Consider the following 22,377-nt stretch of genomic DNA (forward strand, 5'->3'; position numbering starts at 1 on the left):
AACTAATTCAACATTTCAAAACATGAGTGAAACAAATAGATTTCTGGCTTCAAGGAAATGAAGCCTCTCCCTTTAAGATACCCAAACACCCCCACTCTCCAGCCCTAAGAAAAATATGGTGCTTGATATGGCAAGAGATAAATCATACAGATCCCGGAATTACTATCACATTTTGTCTGCAATTTGAATCACCAGACTAGCCACTTCAAGCTGAAATTCAGACACACTGACCAATAAATAAGGGGATCTGGCAAGTTAACATGACCTAGGGACTATTAAGTCACGAGCTGACATTTCTGCTGCCCACAATACAAATGAGGAAGGGCTTGTTTTCCTCTAAGCAGGCATATCTCCTTCTAGTAACTTGCACATCAAAGTGAGTCAGGAAAGAGAAATAGAGTTGCCTTATTGTGGCAGTTACTTGTTCTATCTCTGCGAAGAACATCGCTATCCTAGTTGGTAAACAACTTTAAAACTTCCTGACTCTCTAAAACTTAGTGATCAACGAGAGAAAATTCAAGAGCTTCCTCTGAGAGAGAATGCTTCACTAAGGGAAAGAACCCTACTCAACTCTGGTCTACAGACTTCTCCAGAAATTCTGCTGCCATATAGATATTTTCAGTTATCTACAAATCTTTGCACTCACAAATATCTGCGTGACCACAGCCAGGACAAAGGCAAATCTGCCCAAAATATTTTTTTCCCATTCCCAGCTTTAATTATTCTATTTTTGAATTTTTATCTGAGCATATTCAACTTTTGAAATTAAGCCAGCTATTATTTTAGCAATAATTTCCCTGTGTTTTGTGATGACTTGTTTTTATTGGTAACTCTTAGTTAAGAGTTTCCAATTCTCTGAACAGAGAAAGATACTTTTATGTATAATAAATTAGGTTTACTGAAAAGAATAAAATAAGACATCAAATTTATTAAAACAAATTTTAAAATAAAGCACAGGGAATTCAAAGTAATACAATATTAGCAAATAATAATAGTAATAATGTCTTACATTATGCTTCAGGGCATATTCATTTGTTTATTAGTTTTTACAAGTGGACCAGGTATAGCAATCTCATTCCCATTTTGTAGATGGGAAATTCAAGACAGAGAAACATTAACTTCCCGCTGTAACTCCAAAAAAATAGCCTACGCGCATCTACTGCTACCATCCCCCATCGGTAAACTCGCTTCTGGCCTCCTTCTGTCCCCTCTCCTTCCCCTATAATCCATTCGCCACATAGTACCCAGAGTTATCTCTTTATAATGTAAATCAATTATGTCACATCTCTGCTTCAAACTCTCTTTTGGCTTCTCTCATTGTAAAGAGTAAAATCCAAATGTTTCCCTTGGCCTATGAGGGTCTTCCTGACGTGGCTGCTGCGCCTAAAGCTCACTCCTCTAACTCTCCTTCTCCCTCACCTAACTCCAGCCACACTGGCCTTCCAACTGTGCCTCCAACACATCACACCTGTTCCCAGGAGCAGGACGTTTGTGCTTGTGGTTCCTTCTGCGGGAATGTCTGCCCATCTTCCTGAGGTTTCATCTCCAGGCCTTCTTGCAGAGAAGTCTCTCCTCGCAATCCAATCCAAGAAGCTGGGCCCCTCCCATATATCCAACACACACACACACACACACACACACACACACGCACACACCACTATACTGCAGCACTCTGCTTGCTTTTCTTCTCACTATATGAATTCACCCTGTTCATCCCTCAGTTCTAGAATGTGAGCACTGTGAGAGCAGAGAGCATATTTATCTTACTAACTGTGCTGTACTCAGTACCTGGCACTTAGGATCTGATCAATAAATATTTTTTGAAGTGAAGGAATGAATGAATACAAGTTCTACTAGGAATCAACTAGCCCACTTAATTCAATGAGCATCTACTCTTACAATAGACTTTTTATTTCTCCTCAACTGCTAAGTTTCTTTAAAAACCAAAAACCTACATGTTTGTATGTATTAGCCCGTTTCTATTAGTGTTGAGTCACATCCATAAAATTGAGCAAAATGACAGTGAGGGCACATAATGTGTCTAACAGGTGGCTGGCGTCATAAAGAAAGGCAGTAAGAACCCAGAATCATATTCTGGAACAACACGATGTTAGAATTAAATGTTCCCCTTCAATTTCTCTTCACTCAGTACTTTCCCTTCAATGCTTTTATTTTATGGAAATTTCTCAACATCTTGAGACGTCAGTCAGGCTTATTATCATGAATCTTGAAAAAAACTTAGGCTTAAGAGGAATAAGAGTGTAAATAATCCAATAACCACCTTCTTTTCCAGGAAATAGCCATCTTCTTGGGTATCAGGAACAGGAAGATGAAGGGGACTCCTAAACTGACCTTCCTAGGTGCTCCCACTCCAGCTGCTCAGGTACTAGTCAGCACTTTTCTTAATGTTCTGTGCTCACAGAGCTTCCAAGAGGGTGGTAAATCGTATTCATGTGCAAAGGTGAGGGTGAGGGAATGTGTTTAGGCCCATGTATGTTCCTCACAACAAAAGTGCAAAGGGCACAGAGATGCAATGGAGAGGAAATGAGGACGCAGCTGTCCCAGGTTCTGTCTGAGGGAAAAGTCCTGCGGTGCTAAGCAAGCCCTTCCACACCTCAGAAGGGATTTCTCAACTGTAAAATGAGTGGCCGAACCAGATTCACAACACTCCTAATGCTGCAACTCCTTCAGTCTCGCTGGCTGTACAGGCAGTGACAGACTATGGTGCCAGCCTTGGGTATGAAGGGCCCAGTTCAATGAAGAAAGACATTGAGACATCCACCACATGGCCAGCAGCAGCTTCTGGTACACAAATATCTGGGGAGGGGAAAGCACTTTCAGTGCCCAAGTGCAAGGAACTGAAGTAGGCCTGCTGGAAAATGCCAAGGTGGTGGGCTGTCTCACCACTTCTGCAGGGCCAGCAGAATTCCTCTGTGAGGGAATCTGCCTGGGTGATGGAGGCTCACCAGTGCCTCGTGACCAGAAGGCCATCTGCTTCTTCTTGATCAGGCCAGTGCTTAATGCTCAGATCTCTGAATTCAATGTAAGCTCAAGGTTTGGTGCTGAGCCTCTTGGGATTGCCAACACCTCAGGGGATACATTTTCCAGCTCCTACCCTTATATCAGTCTCCCAGCTCAGCATTCTCATTTGGATCAAAGGTAATTTGTGCAAGCCTGATTTGTTAACACATCCCAAATCTGAATCCATGTGCCTTTTAAAGGTGGCAAACTGTTATTTATGAGCCATACGCACCTCTCCTTTTCGTTTTTGGTGACAGAAATTTCTCTTACAAGCTCCAGGAGATGATGAGGAAGACAGTGTTCTCTGTTTTCTGATTTTTCTTAATTTTTTAAAAATGAGCCTCTCCCTTGACTTGGTGAAACAGCTGTGATCTTATCTGGCCTGCAGGGAGATCCTCCAGGTAGGAGAAAGGTGCTTTGTTTTGTTCCTACAGCAGCCACTCATAACTGGGCTCCAAAAGACGCAATACTCCTCAAAGGGAGAGTGAGAGAGAGGCAGAGAGGGAGAAGGGTGTGTGAGAGAGAGAGAGGAGGCAGAGTGAGAGGTGTGTAGTGGTGTGTGTGTGTGTGTGTGTGTGTGTGTGTGTGTGTGTGTGAGAGAGAGAGAGAGAGAGAGAGAGAAAGAGAGAGAGAGAGAGATTGTCCCTGTAGGAGATCTACAGATAAGAAAACTCCGGGGCGGGCGCGGTGGCTCATGCCTGTAATCCCAGCATTTTGGGAGGCGGAGGCGGGCGAATCACCAGGTCAGGAGATCGAGACCATTGTGGCTAACACGGCGAAACCCCGTCTCTACTAAAAATTCAAAAAAATTAGCCGAGCGTCATAGGGCGCGCCAGTAGTCCCAGCTACTCGGGAGGCTGAGGCAGGAGAATTGCTTGAACCCGGGAGACAGAGGTTGCAGTGAGTCGAGATCGCGCCTCTGCACTCCAGCCTGGCGACAAAGTGAGACTCCGCCTCAAAAAAAAAAAGAAGAAGAAGAAGAAAGAAAGAAAAGAAAAGAAGAAAACTCCGTGTGTTCCCTGCCTGTCCTGATTCTCCCCCCTAGCTCTGAGCTCTTAGGGTTGCTTCCTTTCCTTTCGGGAAAAGGTTTGGAAGAACTGGTGTCTAATACTGTCACCCTCTCCCTCTCCCCGCAAGGATCCTAGCGCTGTTTCCGAGGGCTGCAGGGACTGTGAGCCCAGGACCGGCCAGCAGAGCGGGTGCGGCTCAGCGAGCCCACCCTGGCCGGTCGCCGCTCCGGGGTCCCGGCCTCCAGCGCGGCGACCGTGCCCTTCCTCCCACTCCCGCCTCGCCCCAGGGGCCCCTCCTCACTCAGGCGCGGCGCGGAGCTGCTCTCGGGAACCGTGGTCCCTGGGCGCGTTCCACTGCGCACCAACGCGACCCAAGCGCTCCAAACCCGACTGCTTCTCGCCGCCAGCACTGCGAGCCTCCGACCAGCCGCTGTCCCCCTGGCTAAGGGCGGAGCAGCTCTGGCAGGCGGCTGGCGGGTGGGCTGCGCGCCCGCTGTGTCCTGGGTCCGCCCCGCGCGGCCTTGTGGCCTCGACCCTCTCCTCCCCTGGTGATGCTGGAGGAGGTACCGGGGAGGAGCGTGTGCGGCCCCAGCCTCCCACTAGCAGCGGCGGCTCCCGACGCGAGCGTGCTCGAGCGCACCCAGCACCCTCCCCAAGGCCGGGGCCCGCACCTGGACCCGTGGTTAACTTAGCCCGCCGCGGACAGAGCCAGGTAATGCCTGGGTGGTGCCGTGCTCACCAGCTCCTTTCCGCTGACCTGATGCCGATCAGATTTACTCCCCTGCTGAATTCGCCCCACAATCAGGCCGGTTTTGCTTGTTTCACCATGTTCTCTGAATACACTGAATTACTCCGAGCATCTATAGTTGGCAATGCCCTGGGCATTTTCCGTACTCCGGTACATTGTACACTGAACACCAACTCGGCAGTTGTGTGGACCGTGCTCCAGATTGGAAGGCCTGCCGCTGTGCTGGTGTCATTTCTCCCCGGAAATGACAATGAAGGGCAATCAGGAACAGCACTTAGGTCTGAGGAGAAACGGAGCTAGAAGGAGCCGTTTTACAGCTGTTTAACACAGAGTTATTTGGGGTTTAACTGAAACGCCTTCCTTCATTTTCCAATGTTTTCTCTTCAATCCACTTTCTAATAAATTAAAAACACACTCATTTAAAACTTCACTTAGAAACTTAGGGAAAGTAGTTTGAAATTTATGTGTGGTGTTATTAAAATTTTATATTTTTAAATCGTGTTTTGGTTTTTGGTGAGGTGCCAGAACTGGAGGTGAAATTTTGCTTATTTTGATTTTGAGTATTCTGCAGTAAGATGGCCTGAATTTTAGCTTGTTTCTCCCACTTATGAGTGTTGTGACCTTGGGGAAGTTCATCATCTCTGCTTCTCAGTCTCCTCATCCATAAAATCAAGAAAATCAAAATCAGTCAGTCAGAGGCAGTTTGTGAGCATGAAATGCAAATACATGTGAAATGCTTAGGACAGAGCTTGGCCTATGGGAAACATTCATTCAATATGTGTTGTCTAATATTGATAGCTTAATGAAGCAGTGACTCATTTAAACCTAACAGTAGATTTTATTTTTAATTTAAATGAAACTCTATCTGCCTAATGACATTGTCGTGTACTTCCTGGACTAGCCCCCTGTAAAACAAATGGCCCACAAATATCAATCTAAAAGGATACATTATGCCCTACCAAAGAGATCTCTAATGTCTTCTTTTGACCTTAAGACAAAGATGAAGACAAAGTTGAAGTTGAAGACCTAACCCCACACTAAAAAAGTGTTAAGCTTGGAGAACAGCTCCTAAAAACAAGTATTCAACATTTTATTCACTTCTCTCATTGCCAGCAACATGTCATCTCCCATTGTCATTAGGTCATATTCTCTGAGCAGCCCCACAGCAGTTGGCATTTGGCAGGTTAGTGCCCTGAGAAGATGCCCAGTGAAGAGTGCCCAGATTTAGCAAATAAAAATGCAGAACATCTGGTGAAATTTGAATGTCAGATAAACAATAAATAGTTTTTTAGTATAAATATGCCCCATGCAATATTTGGGACACATACTAAAAAGTCATTTGTTGTTTATCTGAAATTCAGATTTAACTGGGCTTCCTGTATTATATCTGGCAACCCAGTAAGTAAAATTAAAAAAGAATATCCCTCACATTCCAAGAGGATAAGTCAACACAGACATACAGATTATAAGGTGTGTCTGATATGGGTTGTTTTAGTTTTTTATGAGTTGGTTCTTTGTTATTCTATTTCCTACATTTAATTCCTCCTCTCATTTCCCATCTACATAGCAGACCTATTTCCTCTTTAATATGAATGAAACTGATGACTCGGCTCTTCCCTTCAATCAAGATATTAGAGTAAATTGTAATAATGTGCTCAATTTCTTTTTCTTTTCTTTTCTTTCTTTCTTTTTTTTTTTTTTTCTTTTTTCTTTCCTGGAGACATGGTCTCACTCTGTCACCCAGGCTGAAGAGCAGTGGCATGATCACAGCTCACTGCTGCCTTTACCTCCCAGGCTCAAGCAATCCTCCTACCTCAGCTTCCCAAGTAGCTAGGATCACAGACACATGTCATCACACCTGGCTAAATTTTTTATTTTCATTTTCTGTAGAGACAGTGTCTCACTATGTTGCCCAGGTTGGTCTTGAACTCCTAGGCTCAAGCGATCTTCCTGCCTCAGCCTCCCAAAGTGCTGGGATTACAGGTGTGAGCCACTGTGCCTTGCCATGTGCTCAACGTTTTTTTTAAATTTCAATAGTGTTTACTAAGATGAGGGCCAGCTGTATGTCAGGTACCATTTCAAGGACGAATAAGACACAGTCCTTCCCTAGAGGATAAGGAAATAACAACATAAAGTGCTACCCTATTAGGCAAATACAGAGGACTGTGGGAGTTCAGCAAGGTGAGTTATTTAATTATGCTGAGAAAGATGTGGGAGTCAAGGAAACCTCACTGTCTGGGACCCAAAGAAAAGTGGCTCCAACCCAGATAAGCAGGAGAGGTCCCAGAATGGCAGCAGTGTCGAGGCTAGGAAGCAACCCATCCTGATTGCAGTAGGAAGACTGGAGGGAAAAATAGGGTTCAATACAATCGAAATCATGGCTAGGAACTTGGAAGCCCTGGAGGTTGTTAGAAGGTGACAGAATGCAAAGAAAAAAAATTACGGTTAAATTATTTCCATCTAAAGTATAAAGTTGAAATTAAAACTAGGATCTTCGAGGGAGAAAATGTCCAGGAAAGGCCTGATGCAAGTATGATGTACCTAAAATGGATTGATTCTGAGCTATTAGTGGTGTCTCAAACAGGAGATCCCATTTAAATCTGAAATCTGAATGTTCTCCAAATGACCGAGAGCAGGAAGCATAATCAAGCCCTCCACTAGATTACAGGGAACAATATTCACATAGTCACAGAAATGCTGCGTATTGGTTTTCTGCTTTTAGATTCACCTTATAAGCAAGTCAAAGAAGAACTATGACTCTAAAAGATAATGTAAATATGATTAATTTTTTTTAATGCACAGGGTAAACGTCAATAGGTAGAAAGGGGTAGGAGCAGGAGCAAGGTGGAGAGAAGCGTGGGGTACTCAGGTTCTCACTTTAGGAAGTGACAGTCAAAAGATACTGTCTGTAGTTGACAGGACAAAACGGTCTGGGTGTACAGAGGAGAGAGCAGTGCAGGGCTGAATATAGAGACATATCTCTATTAGGAGGTTAGGGAGGAGATAAGACCAGTGTGTATGTGAGTTAAATCTTCATTTCTCTTAGGAAAAATTAGGTAGATAGGGCCTAAGATGATGTACCAGGAAATAATAAGATAGCATGTTATTTTGGAAACATGGAGATCACCACCAGAAATCTAAAAGCAGAAACCATTAAGAGTTTGGAGAATGGCAATGAAATTGAGACTGAGGTTGACGTTGGGGTTGGGGTGGGCTGAGGTGGGGACTCTTTTTTTTATTTTTAGTATTTCACTGCCACTTATTTGGACTATGCTCGCGATTGTACAGAATACATATTTAAAACTTTTCAAGATTAGAACTTTGTGAAAAGACTTCACCATGGCAGTAGCTTTCAAGCATGAGTAGGAGTTATTCCAGATGAACTCCTACTCGTTCTACAGAATATGGAACTTCATGAGCAAAGGCTCAGGGGCCTAAAAGTGAATAATACATCTTGGGAATGTCAAGTTCTCCATCATGTCAAGAGCATTAGGCCTATGGATAGGACAAACCAGAAGATAAGAATGAAAGGAGGGCTGGGGTTGCTAAAAAAGTCCTCTGGATAATGTAATAGAGTTTGGACAGTGAGCACCTTGAGGACAGGAACCACATCATTTTTATTCTCGCATCCAGTACAAAGTCTAGCACATGGCAATAGTAGTACATCACAACATGATCAATTATGTCGTAAGAAAATGACATAATGGATGGTAATTTGAAAACATTTTTCCAGTTAAGATGTAATATTGATATTGCTAGAAATCTAAACAAAACAGAAAAAAATAGGAAGTTCAGGTTGCCCTATAACCCCAACTTCATTTGGTAATTATTTAACAATTTGGTACATACCTTCTAGATGCTTTATTAAGATGTGAGTGTGGTTATTAAGAGAGCAGAGTCAGACAAAGCCTGGAATCCAGCTCTACCTGTACTCCTTCAAAGGTCTTGGGCAAGTTATGTAGCCTTCTAACCCCTCAGTTTCCTAACCTATAAAATGGAAATAATAACAACAACTACATCACTGGGTTGTAGTGAGGATAAGGAATAATGCATGTAAAGTGCTTGGAACAATGTTTGACAAGCAGAGTGAGCACTTGAAAGATGTTACCTATTAGTATGTATATAGATATATATGCACATAGAGATATGTAATTTGTTAGAAATAAAGTTCGGAGTCTTAAAGAAAAAGGAGCAAACAAAGGATTTTTTAGCAAAGCAAATTTATTTCTGCGCAGAAGGGTGCTTCTCGTAGGGATGATTGCCACGAGAGCACACTGAACAAAGGAGAGTAGAAGCTTTTATTCCTAAAATGACTCCTGCCTCTGTGTCCTTTCCCCATCGGCTGGGGTCGGACCGCATAATCTAAACTAGACTCTATTGGTTAAATAATTAAACTTTCTTAGATAAGGTGGGCTTATGATGGGAGAGAGGGAAGAGGAGGAAGGGGTCATCTGCAGAGGACTAGAGCGCCAGTCCATTCCCAAATAAGGAAAGAAATGTGAGCTGGGGCTATGGCATGCCTGGGCATGTAGTAAAATCAGAAAGAAGAAAAGGAGAAGAAAGAGCGGCGGTAATTTGGAATTAGAGAATAAGAAGCTGAGCAGGCTGTTTGAAGAGAAATCTTGCGATATTTCACATAAATATACATATGAGAAAGACAATTCATACATATATGAATATATATGTGAATAACTAGGAAGACCTGGAAGATACTGGTGGTTTGTGTGGGTTGGAAGAACCTACCACAAGACAGAGTGACAGAAGTGGGAAGGGAGAATATCATGGTCTGAGAATAGAATTTGAGGTCCAAGAGTCCAGTGATGATAACTATGCCTCTAAGTTTTTGAAGTAGAAAAAACTAATCTTTGATTTGATATTTTAGCCAATTCAAAAACTTATTATGCAATGCCAGGCTAAGCCTTCATTCCTCATTGGCAATGCCTTGATATCTTTTGTGGACGTGGTTCACTTAGGGACTTGAGAACTGTGGATGTCACAACGGGTTTGTTTGTATGCATTCAGTAACTGGATTCTACCATCTGGCCTGCCAAACTGGTCTCCAGGGCATTTTTCCTTACCCCAGTCATTGATAACACCCTTACTCACCTTAATCAAGATGTGGGAAGCATTGTGCTAAATCCGAACTCCCAGGTTTCTCTCAGTTGGCACTGTGATTCAGTCACCCACATCCTTTATCTGGTTGCACAGTTCCTACTGTTTTCATGCTAATCAAGGCCCTCAAAAGGTCTAACCTTGACAATTACAAAATGTTTCTTTCGTTTACACAAATTATACATGCTCATTAAAAAAGTGCTTATTACTAATTAAATATATATCCATTTAAGCTTTTTCCACAAAAACAAATACATATACTGAAATTATTGGCCATTTATATAAGGCTCTATTTTCTTTCAGCCATATACTACTAACATTTTACCAAGCCAACAAATCCACATCTACAGAATCGGTTTGAAAGGCTAAATATTTATTTTCTTGTTAGTGAAAATTTGGGTTGTTCATAATTTTTAATTTTTGAAAAGGTACTTCAGTGACTATCATTGCAATTAAATCTTTGTGCATGTTTTTAATTATTTGTGAGAAATACCTAGAAATGAATTTTCTGAGTCAGAGTATATGCATATTTTTGTCTTCTAACTCGTTCTTCCCTTCCACCTCCATGGGTATCCTTTACTCCAGAATACATTTTACATTCTTACGGCAAAATTACCTCTCCAAAAGTGAGGGATGGACTTTAACTCAGTCTACTTCCCCATTCAGAAACTGCCAATGTGTCCCACTGGACACAGGTACAGATAAAATCTAGACATCCCGACGTGGCATTTGTGTCCTCCCAGGATCTGGCCTCAAGCTCCTTTTCATTTAGGTCTCCCATATTCAGCTCACTTTATGCTCAGCCATTCTGGACTTCATGTCATGGCATCCCCTTAGCTTGTTGAATTCCTACTTTATTGGTCCAGGTCCTGGCAGCAAGCATGCAACATGCTCAAACTGGATTATTGGATGAATGTTTAACAAAGTGAATGTGGACAAAGGTGAAAGCAGAGTTTAGGAAACCCAACAAAGCATAGTGCAGTGCCTCTGGGCAAACAACACTGAAGAGCCCTTATCATGCATGCGCCTGCAGGAGCAAGAGGAGAAAGCAGTAGCTGTGACCTGGCAAGAGCAACTCTATAGAGAAGGCCACCAGAGAGGAACTGTGACCTTCACAGCAAACCCTTGGCACTCAGGCAGGAAGGAGGCCAAGGAACTAAATATTCCAAACCCATTCTCCATCCACCCTTCAATCTCATGCTGGAAATTGCCCAGGCCCAACTGGAAGTCAGTGGCACCAGAGTCCATGGATGCCAGGTGGGAAAAATTAAGAGTGGATCTGATGAGACAAACGGAGGATGTCCAGGATATCCGCTTATTCCTATATACCAGTCTTCAAGTGCTTTAGTGCCCCTCTTACAGCATTTAACATAACCTCGATTACATTTTGTTGTGCAATATCTTACCTCCTCAACTAGATTAGTAACTCCTTAAAGAGAGATGTGATCTTTTGCACATGTGTGATCAGGTGCTCAGGAAATATTTGTTGTAAATGTATCCCCCAAAGAGACTCCTTCAAGAAACTTGATTCAGGGACAATAGGTCCACCAGAGAGGCTAGAAAGGATGACATGTCTGGACAAGGGCTCCTTGGTGGGAGAGATATGAGATACCAAGGCAGTGATATGGAGCCCTTTTGTAAACCCATGCAAGAGTCAGGGTCTACAGAGCGGGGGAGCTACGTAGGGCCCACCTTGAGTTTGTGCAGCATGCAGGAGAGACTGAGAGGAGAGCCATAGCTGTCTTTGAAGCTGGTATCTGCTAGTAAAACAACACCTTAGAGGAAATATGGCCCATTTGGAAATCCTAACTCCCCAGAACAAGATTTTACAAGCTTCATGATGGATTGACACACACTTCTAGTTTGGGCTGATCAGCAGCAATGCTGGAATCCTAGATCCAGCACGTGCTTTTTCTCCAGTCTCTTCCCATGGGTGGTCCAAGATGTCAACTCAGGTTCTACTCTTTGAATAGGAGGCCCTGTGAAAGCTCCAGCAAAATGGATATAGATAGAAGGGAATGAATAATCCAGAAGCCCAGATGGAACCCAATTCTCACCCTCCTAGTCCCAGATGCAGGGAACTCCAGAACTTGCCTGAGGTATGAGCTTTGGTAGTAGCGCCATCAGGCACCAAGTTTCATCAGCTGTCATCCTCATAACACGAAATGCAAGAAATACAGAGACCTGATTTGAGTACGCTTAAGCTCTCTGAGCCTCAGTTTCTTTCTTTTATATTTTTTTCAAGAGAGAAGTAAAGAAAAGAATGACTACTCCATAGGCAGAGCAGCTGAGCCTGTTTCTTTGCCTGCAAATTATCTGTATTTCAGGCTTGGTGTTAGGATTGATGAGATAATATCCATAAAATACTTAGAACAATGCCTGAGGCACAAAGCCATCTAAAAAATATTCCATTTCCTTCCTGCCATTCCCATTGTCCAAGTCACCATTTCGTCCCTTTACTGTGTTGCCTCTTTCATATGCAGTTGAAACTGGGTTATTTCCTAGGGAGAGGTCTTAACTTCATTAACTTTTGCATGTAAGTTTGACTTCCACCACAGGAGGCAATATGTGGCACAGTAGATAAGAACATGGATTTTGCAACCAAACTACCAGAACTGTCCCACAGCTAGCTTTGTAAACTTAAGGAAGTAACTTGACTACTACGTGCCTTTGCTTTTGCTTCTGTAAAGTAGGCATAATAAGTGTAACTTCCCCACAGAAATAAACTTGTTAATGTGTTTTAAAGTACTTAGAACAAAGCCTATATGGTTTTGTTATTATTATCATCCTCTTTAGAATTGGAAGGAGGTAGGAGAGAATCAAGTCTCAGTGTCCCAAGCATGAGTGAGCAGCTCATGGGTGGCAGAGCTGCCCAGACCATACCAACTCAACCCTGAACCCTGAACTGAACCCTTAACGTGCAGTTGCTGTGCATCTATTCTGTATGTTGAACTTAGCTGGGGTGGGGGAGGTGGTAAGAGATGAATTAAGACACAGTAGCAGTGTTAGTTTAAATAAATAATTTAATGTCAATGGCTCTCAATATTCTCACCTATAAAATGAGTTTTGGATTCATTATTTCCAGAGTTTCTTCCTGATCTAAAAATGACTTTGATTCTATGGGAAAAAGGTCTCATGGAAGTCACTTATCCAGAAACTTTAGTCCCAGTGCTTGAGCCAATGTGACCAAAGATCAATGGCTGGCCCATAGATATTGCGCCAGGTGGCCTCTGTGACCTATTGCAGGATAGGCGAGAGACTCTTGAATGTAGACTTTTGACCTTCATTCAGTCACAAAGGCACACTAAGAGCACTGAGAAACATGTATCATACAAACTGAGTGTCACGTTAGCAGACCCTACTATTTGTAGTTAACAAATAATTAATATTTTCATAAGATCAAGATTTATTTTGGCCTTACTTATTTTTATATAGCCCTGTGTATTATGTCAAAATTTTACTTTTTTATTCAAAACATACTACAATATTTTGCACCTTTTTTTGTCACTTCTTATTCTTCTTCTTCCTTTTAGTATAGTGGAAGTAACTCAATCTTGACTTGTGGAAAATCCTGGGGAAATCCTGGGGGCCTCTCCCTTTGGTTGCCTCACTCTCTGGCCAGCTCATGGCTTGTCAAGAAATTAGATGTGGGACACCTGTTATTAGGGGAAGGAAATCTGTGAGAGGGTGTAAGAGAAGGTGAGGCCCCAGATGCATGCAACTTTTTACCATCTTTCCCTTATTACAAGCTCTTTGAGGGCAAGACCTCTGTTTCTGCACCCTTGCATCAACACATACTAGTTACTCATCAGGTATTTGTTCAATGAAATCAAGCTGAACCAGAACTGTTACAAATCTTAGAAAGGGTGATGAGGCACTGAGCTCTTTGAGGGTGGGGAAGGGGTCTCATGTGCATCTTTCTGGCTTGTGATAGACACACATTAAACTCTACTCCCTTTTACATGGTTGACAGCTACTCCTTCTAACCACACTCTTCTCCTCTTGGCTTCTGTAAGACTCAATTCTTCTGGTTTCCCTCCTACCTCTCAGTGGTGCTTCTTAATACCCTTTGCTAATTATTCTTTGCTGCCAGATCTATGGGCCTCAGAGCTTGGGTCTCCTCTCTGCACTTGCTATCCTTAGATTATCTGATATACTCTTACATCTTTAAATGTCACCTATATGCTGATAACTCCAGAATATGTATCTTTAGCCCAAAGTCACAGAACTCTGGATTCCTACTTGATATTTGGGTGTCTCATAGGTATCTCAAACTTAACACATTGAAACAGAACACTTCATTTATACTGTCCTTCCCTTACCCAAACCTGGCCCTACCCTAGTCACCTCCTACCACCAATGTCACCACCTTCCACCAGGTTCATCAAGCCAGAAACCCGAGGATCATCCTTGATGCCTTCTTTCCCCCCAGTACTCATGTCTAATCCATTGGCAACTTCTGTCAATGTTCCCTCCTAAAAAACTTTTAATTTCACTCACTTCTCTCATCTGTATGGCCACAGTTCACCAAGTCACCATCCTTTCTCGTCTAGACTTCCACAGTAGCCTCCTCAGCAATCTTCCTGCTTTCAATCTTGTCTCCCTTTGCTCCATTCTCCACAATATAGTCAAAGCAGTCTTTTAAGAAAATAAAAGCTGCACATTCTTCTTCGTTGTTTAAGTGCTTCCAATGTCTACTCATTATACTTGTAATAAAATCCGAACTACTTACCATGTCCTAGTAGACTGGGAATGATCTCATCTTCTACTTGCCCCACACTCCATAAACCAGCTGCATCCTCCTCTTCTTCATTCTTCACCTAAGCCAAGCTCCTCCCCTCCCTCTTCCCAGGTCACCTTCCTAGCTCTTCAGATGCCTGATTTCTTCTGCTGTGCCAGGTCTCCCCTCAGACCCTCAAATGTCATCCCCTAAGTTGCCCATACTCCTTTCCTGGTGTTCTCTGCTATTGTATAGTTTGTTCATGGTACTTGTACAGGTTGTGAGTCTACTTGTGTACATTTATTTGTTTTCTTGTTTATTCTTATCTAGACCAAAAGCTCAAGGAAGACAGGAACAATGAGTATCTTGATCTTCACAGGGCCCAGTACAGTGGTGCTTGACAGATATAAGGCATTTACTAAATACATATGGGAAGAAAGGCAGGGAGAGAAATGGATGGAGAATGAGGGAGGTGGGAAAGAGAGTAAGAGAGAGAGAGAGAGTGAGAGAGAGGAACTCCCTTCAGAGAGAGGGAAAAAGAAAAGGAAGGAGAGAGGGAAAAGGCAGGGAAAACGTAGAAAGAGAGGAAGAAGAAATAGGTCTTTTTGACCAGCATCATCATCAATATGGTAGATATTCGCTTAGAGCAAGGGGTAAAAAGAGGAAGCAAAACGAAAGCACCTAGGAATTTTTCTTTGGTTCTCCTTCTCCTTCCCCTTCTCCTTCTCCTCCTCCTTCTCCTTCTCCTCCTCCTGCTCCTCCTTCTCCTCCTTCTTCTTCTTTTTTGTAAAAGCATCTACCCTGTGCCAAGTGTTTTCTAAATTATTTTAGCTAGTCATATATAATAGCACTATACAAAAAAAGATGTTAAAATTTCATGTTATTGGTGAGAAAAAAAAAAAAAGAAAAAAAAACCTCTCTAAAGTTAAGGAACTTGCCCAAGACCTGACAGCTGCTTCTGAATGTGAGGAGCCCACACTGTCCCCACTCCCCCACAGGTCTCACATCTCTTACGGTTATGTGGTCTGTAAGCAGCCTACCTCCATCACAGTGTTATGTGGGCAGACAATCATTCACAGCTTTTTAAATTTTATTTTATTTTTATTTTTTGCATTCAATACTATTTGAAAGAACCTGTTTAGGGCCAACACATTTGGACTAAAAAAGATGGCTGGAACTGCTGAAGAGTTAGGGTGTGAAGCAGACTGGCAATCCCACCCCACCAGACACCTAGGGAAGCTGAAGTTGACTGGCTGGCTTTCATGCAGAAGGAGGAGTCAGTTTCCATGGCATGGACACAACACTCCGGATGGTTAGGAGTGCCTGCCAGCACAGAGCTCCTCAAATTTCACAGAAGACAGTAAGTGTTTTTAAGTTACCCTTTCTTATTTACTATAGTTACTAAAAACCACTCACATTTATTAGAACTGATATTTATTGACTACTTTGCACTTGATTTCCTATCTTTATGGTAGATGTGCCTCTACCAGAAAGATAGGAAATCAAGTGCATTTAACCAAATTCACAAGGATTGGTTGCTAAAGGAACCAATTGATAAATTTCTGTAGTCAATGCTAAGCTAGTGAATTGTATATATTTTCTGCAAACAAATTGTGTTTGTTTTTGTTTTGTAGAAAGCTTCTAATTAATAGTTTTTTGTAAAGCAGCTTTGTTAAGATACAATTCACATACCATAAAATTGGATTCATTTCAAACGTACAATTCGGTGGTTTTGGGCCTTTTGGAGTTGTGAAAGTGTCTAATCTAATTTAAGAACATTTCATCACCCCAAAAAGAAATCCTGTACTTATCAGCAGTCACTCCCCATCCAACCTCCATCGCAGCCCTAGGCTGCCTATAGTCTACATTTTAACTATCTAGATTTGCTTATTCTGGGCATTCCACATACATGGAGGTATACAATATGTGGTCTTCTGTAACTGGCTTCTTTCACTTAGCATGTTTCAGGGTTCATCCATAAAGTATGTATCAGTACTTCATTCCTTTTTATTGCCAAATAAGAATCCTTTATATGGATATTACACATTTTGTGTATCTGTTCATCTATTGATGAACCTTTGGGATGTTTCCACTTTTGCCTCTTATAAATAATGCTTCTATGAACATTCATGTACAAATGTTTATATGGATATATGTTTTTCTTCTCTTGGGTATGTAGCTCATTGGAATACTCAGACTTTCCCATTTCAAAACTTACTACAAACTTACAGTAATCAGGACTGTGTAGTACTAGCATGAAGATAGATATTTAGGGCAATGGAGTAGAACTGAGAGTCTAGAAAAAAACCCTTATATTTATGTTCAATTGTTTTGTGGCAATTGTTGTCATGTATAAAAATTAACTCAAAACGGATCACAGACTTAAAAGTAAGACTTAAAACTATAAAACTCTTAGAGGAAAACACAGGAATAAATCTCTGTGAGGGAGAGGACCAACTTCATTCTTTTACCTGTAGATATCCAGTTGTCTCAGCATCATTTATTGAAAAGACTATTATGTTGTCACTGAATTGTCCTGGCATACTTATTGGAATCAGAAAGTGTGAGTCCTCTAACTTTGTTCTCTTTCAAGATTGTTTTTGTTCTTCTGGGTCCCTTGCATTTCCATATGATTTTTTTAGAATCAGCTTTTCCATTTCTCTGGAAATAAATTTTGCTGCCCAATGCTTCCACTTGAATTGCAACTCACCCATGGAAAGTTATGGAATCTTGGCATGAACTCAAATGTGGGACAAATGGGGTTGGTTGAAATGTAAACCTGCTTAAAGGCCTCTATGAAAGGCAAGTGAAAGACTTCTAGATACTGATTTAAAAAATGGTTTTATTTTAGTGGCACCCTCAGATTAGAAACACTCTAGCATTTTTGTTTACTATTTTGTCATTGATCAAACACTCCAGTGTAAGGGATTTCTATTAAAATGAATTTTGAAAGTAAAATGCAGTCTGTGCCATCTTCTCTCTTACCTAACATAGTATGTACAGAGCATCTACTTCACAAAACATGCCCAATCCTTGTCCTGCACACCCAAAGATTCTGATTCCTCTTGGACTGAGGCCCAGGCATCTGTATTTTTAAAAATCCACTGCTGATTCTCATGTAGCCCCTCAGTTGAGAACAGCTGCCACATCCTTACTCCCTCCTCAGCTCTCCAATTTTGCCTCCTGCCAGTCTATACCTTACTTTTCAGCCACAGAGATATTGCTACTCAGAGTGTGGTAAGTGAGCTAGTACCGTTGTGAGAACTTGTTACAAATGCAGAATCTCAGGCCAGGTTCCAGACCTACTAAATCAGAATCTGCATTTTAACAAGATCTCTAATGATTTGCATACATCAGAGGTTAGCACGCTATGGTCTACAGGCCAAATCTGGCTCACCCCGCTTTCGTAGGCCCGTGGTCACCATTTAAGGTGTTGAACCTCCATGGGATAGCACAGTGAGATTCCCAGAGCAAGCCCAGGCAATGCCCTCTGCCCCTGCTGCCCCCTCAGCGGCCCACAGCTGTGCCTGGCCACTGCCCAGGCCCTGCTGGTCACCACCTACACAATGGGGACTCTGCTGGTGGCAACTGCTGGGACTGAGCAGTGGAATCTCAGTATGGGAGTTGGTGGCTCCATGAGCCTCCGTGTCTCCTGCCAATCAACTGGAGATGACCCCTCTAGGAGGAGAGAAAGCTCACTGGGATCTGAGCATCACTAGGGCAGAGTGAAACTGACCATCTCGCCGACCAGGCCCTTCCCCCTCAGGCTTGTCCACCTTCCCCTAAGAATATCTGCAGCTGAGGGCTCCAGGGTACAAAGAGGGTAGAAAGATCCACCCCAGGCAACGGGGGCAGGGTGGAGCGGGACTTTTCTTTCTTACATATATATAATAGACTCTTGGCATAATTTTTGCTTCTCTTTTTTTCCCCTCTTTTTTGTTTTTCCTCTTGGCATAAAAATTACTATCTGGTTCTTTACAGAAAAAGTTTATTGACTCTTGGTTTACACATTAGGAACTACTTGCCCTTTGCAGTGTGTGACTCCGGCCACATACACGCTGTCTTTCAGCTGGGGATCCTCCACCTCCATCAGTCGCCAATGTGTCTCTGACCCATCACATCAGGACCCAGCTTAGGCCACTTTTAGAGAAAGCTCCTTTTACTTTCAGGTCTTTGTGAATGGCTCTTTCTCTCTGTCCTCTGGGCATTTAGGGCATTGCATTTTAATTACATTTACTTTTCTTTCTCTCCCTCCAGGGCTGTTCTCACATTTCAAAGCATTCACCTGGAGGGCTTACCACAACAAAGATGGCCGGACCCCCGCCCAGAGTTTCAGATTCTGTAAGTCTGGGGCTGAGCACAATAATTTGCATTTCTAACAAGTTCCCAGGGGCTGCTGCTGCTGGTCACAGTTAGTGAAGTTGACTCCAGCTCCTTCTTATGATCCCAACTTAAATCTTGAGATCAGAGACATTCCCAATGGCCCCATCTCAAGTGGCACTCTCTCCACTCTTGTTTTCTATCTCAGCTCCTTGTTTACGTCAGCAGCTCTCAACCTTTTTGTTCTCAGAGCTTCTTTCTACTCTTAAAAATTATTGAGAACCCCAGAGAGCTTTTGTTTATGTGGGTTATAGCTGTCAATTTATTCTACTGGAAATTAAAACTGAGAAAACTTTTAAATATTGATTAGTTCATTTAAAAAACTGTAGTACACTTATTATGCTATAATATAAATGACATTTTATGAAAATAAATATATTTTGCAAAACAAATGTGACTAGTCACATAGGTTTACTCTCCCCTGCTCAATCTCTTTAATATCTGACTTAATAGAAGACAGCTGGATTCTTGTATCTGCTTCTGCATTCAGTTTGTTGTTTTGGTTAAAGTATATAAAGCAAATCTGGTTATACACACACACACACACACACGTATATATAATATATATATACATATATGTGCATGATATATATATACATACACATATACATACACATGTATATATAATATATAATTATATATATTATATACACACGTACACATATACACATGTATATTATATATACATATATGTGTGTACATATACACATATACACATGTATATTATATATACATATATGTGTGTACATATACACATATATATTATATATATATAAAGTTGGAAAAGGGAGGAATATTTTCAGGTAATTGTGGATATTGTTTGATACTACAACAAAATTGGGTAAGTTGTAGTGTCTTAAAGGTTAGTTGCAATGTGCAATCTGAAATGATATCAATGCACTTTCTATATGGTTTTATTAAAATCCATTGGTCTACCAAATGGATCTCTTTATCTATGCATGATTTTGTAACATCCTTTCCTTGTCATGAAAATATTGGTCTTTAGGGTGATAAATATTTTCTAAACATTCACACATTTCATTGTATGATATTCTAAAAACACATTTATTTAGTCATGTAATCAAAGATAAAGATTTAATAAAAATAATTCTTATTGTTTCATTTAGGATGTTCCTATGTAACTGGCTTTTTAAAATTTACTCTGAGTGTGTGGTAAATGGCATGATTCCAGGTCCAGTTTGGTGTCATTGCCTTGCTTCATGCTAAGGTACCAGCAGTTTTCTACACTATTGCTTTTGAGCTATCAGAACAATTGTCAACACAGTGTAACAAGGCTAATAATATTTCAATATAATGAAAACAGCTTTGACTTCACACAGCCCCTGAAAGCACTCCAGGGATTTCTGAGGGTCTATAGACTATAGTTTGAGAACTGCTAGTTTATGGCATAACATTAATAACAATTTTTAGGTATTTATTTGTGTGATTGCGTGTCCATCTCAATGGGTGTAACAACATTAATGCTATTTAATTTTCATGGATTACCTGCTCTGTATCCAATATAATTTTTTTTTGCAAATTGACATTTATCCTTACAACAACCCTGGCAGATTATATCCATTCTATAGATAAGAAAGATAAGGCACAGAATTACATGTAATTCTCACTTCCTAACTTACTTACTAATGTAAGGGAACACTACTAGAACTCTGAAGTAGGAGTAGGAAATAGCACTGGAGGATAGTTTGAGGCCAGGTAGCATTGTATCAGCCCGTAAGTTTAGACATAATTCTGTGTGCAGTGGGAGCCACCAATAGTTTTAGGGTAGGAGACAGGCAGGCACTATCCACAGGAGCTAAGGTCTAAGTACAAACTCACGCCACACACATGAGGCAAACTGAGAGGCAAATGCATGCGGCAGGAAAGGAAATAAATGATACAGTAGTCTATAGGATTACTCGCTAGGAATAAAGGGTTACATAGAATTTCCTAAGTGGCATGTCTCTCCCACAGTTGTTTTCTGTCATGGAATTGGCCAAAATGTCATACATGACCAAGCTTCACCAAGCTGTGGCTGCAGGAGACTACAGCTTAGTGAAGAAGATTTTGAAGAAAGGTCTCTGTGACCCAAACTACAAAGATGTAGACTGGAATGACCGGACCCCACTTCACTGGGCTGCAATCAAAGGTGAGTGGGCAATGCTTAGGTAGATCTGCCCTTTTGAGTCCACCATTCATGAGGCTATCAATCAGTAGGCTATGTGGGGGAGTGGAACAAACATTTCTTTAGCGCCAGATGGAAACTTCATTTCATTTTTTTTCTTTTTTTTGAGACAGAGTCTCGCCTGTCATCCAGGCTGGAGTGCAGTGGCACAATCTCAGCTCACTAAAACCTCCACCTCCTGGGTTCAAGCGATTCTCCTGCCTCAGCTTACCAAGTAGCTGGGATTACAGGTGTGTGCCACCACAACTAGTGGATTTTTGTATTTTTAATGGAGAAGTTGTTTCTCCATGTTGGCCAGGCTGGTCTTGAACTCCTGACCTCCAGTGATCCGCCCACCTCAGTCTCCCAAAGTGCTGGGATTACAGGTGTGAGCCACCACGCCTGGCCCCAGATGGAACATTTTAATCCTGATGTCACTGCTTACTAGTTGTAGCATCTTAAGCAAGTTATTCGATGTCTCTGGGCCTGATCTCTAAATAACGTGTGCAGGAATGCCACCTTGGAGCCTTGTGATGGGAATTCAGTAAAATAATGAGTGCACAGTGCCTATCTTATAGTCTGCTCTCAGTTAATATTAGTCCTTTGCCCTCTCAACCTCTAACAGGAATAGAGCATCACAAAGAAGGATAGGGACTTTGCTTCATTCCTCATTGAATCCCTCACGCCTTACATAGCTCAGTTACAGAATTAGAGGAAGATAGTGGCAAAAACTCAGGCAATGGGCCTCTCAAAGGCTTTGGCAATAAAAGGCCATTAAAGAATGTTAAGTAAGAAAGTGTTATGATCAACTTTGCTTTTTAAACATTTATTGTGATTCTTGTGTGGAGAATGGGTTGACAAGAAGCAAGACTGGCTGCAGAGAAATTAGTTGGGATATTTTTGAGAAAATCTAAGTACACAGTGATGGTAGCTATAGCGAAACACCTTTTAGTGAAGATTTGCTATGTGCTGGGCACTGTGTACTTCATGTCTGTGATTTCACCTGCACTCTACAAGAATTCAGTGATATCCTTAATTTGCGAATGAGGAAATTGGCCTCAGATATTTGTTTCTTGTCTGAGGTGCCACTTGTTAGCAAGTGGGATTGTCAGGGTATGAAATCACATCTATCAACTAGAAAGCCTGTGCTCTTAACCCATGCTATTTATCACGTAAATAGGACTTAAAATATTTGGTTTTGGCTCAGTGTTGAGACTGTCAG

The 22,377-nt window shown here is 41.7% G+C and overlaps 2 protein-coding genes across 4 annotated transcripts in view; one reads left to right on the forward strand and one right to left on the reverse strand.

The window, feature by feature from the left end:
- The window catches only part of PLA2G7 (phospholipase A2 group VII), a 31,967-nt gene extending 27,120 nt beyond the window's left edge, over nt 1-4,847 (reverse strand). Inside the window, exon 1 of one of the 3 annotated variants that reach the window (XM_032141732.2) lies at nt 4,771-4,847. The gene's annotated coding sequence lies outside the window, so the exon portion shown is untranslated. Of the gene's footprint in view, nt 1-4,332; nt 4,387-4,770 lie in introns of those variants that run through there. The other 2 variants (XM_032141731.2, XM_058432127.1) reach the window with 2 other exon arrangements.
- The window catches only part of ANKRD66 (ankyrin repeat domain 66), a 38,974-nt gene that overhangs the window by 10,556 nt on the left and 6,041 nt on the right, over nt 1-22,377 (forward strand). The window contains exons 2-5 of the mRNA XM_032140311.2: nt 2,294-2,383; nt 15,743-15,971; nt 18,869-18,952; nt 20,966-21,140. Of these exons, the coding sequence (XP_031996202.1) occupies nt 15,903-15,971; nt 18,869-18,952; nt 20,966-21,140 (328 nt within the window). The 5' untranslated portion in view covers nt 2,294-2,383; nt 15,743-15,902. The remainder of the gene's footprint in view (nt 1-2,293; nt 2,384-15,742; nt 15,972-18,868; nt 18,953-20,965; nt 21,141-22,377) is intronic.

Source organism: Hylobates moloch, unplaced genomic scaffold, assembly GCF_009828535.3.
Source record: "Hylobates moloch isolate HMO894 unplaced genomic scaffold, HMol_V3 SCAFFOLD_20, whole genome shotgun sequence".
Lineage (NCBI taxonomy): Eukaryota > Metazoa > Chordata > Mammalia > Primates > Hylobatidae > Hylobates > Hylobates moloch.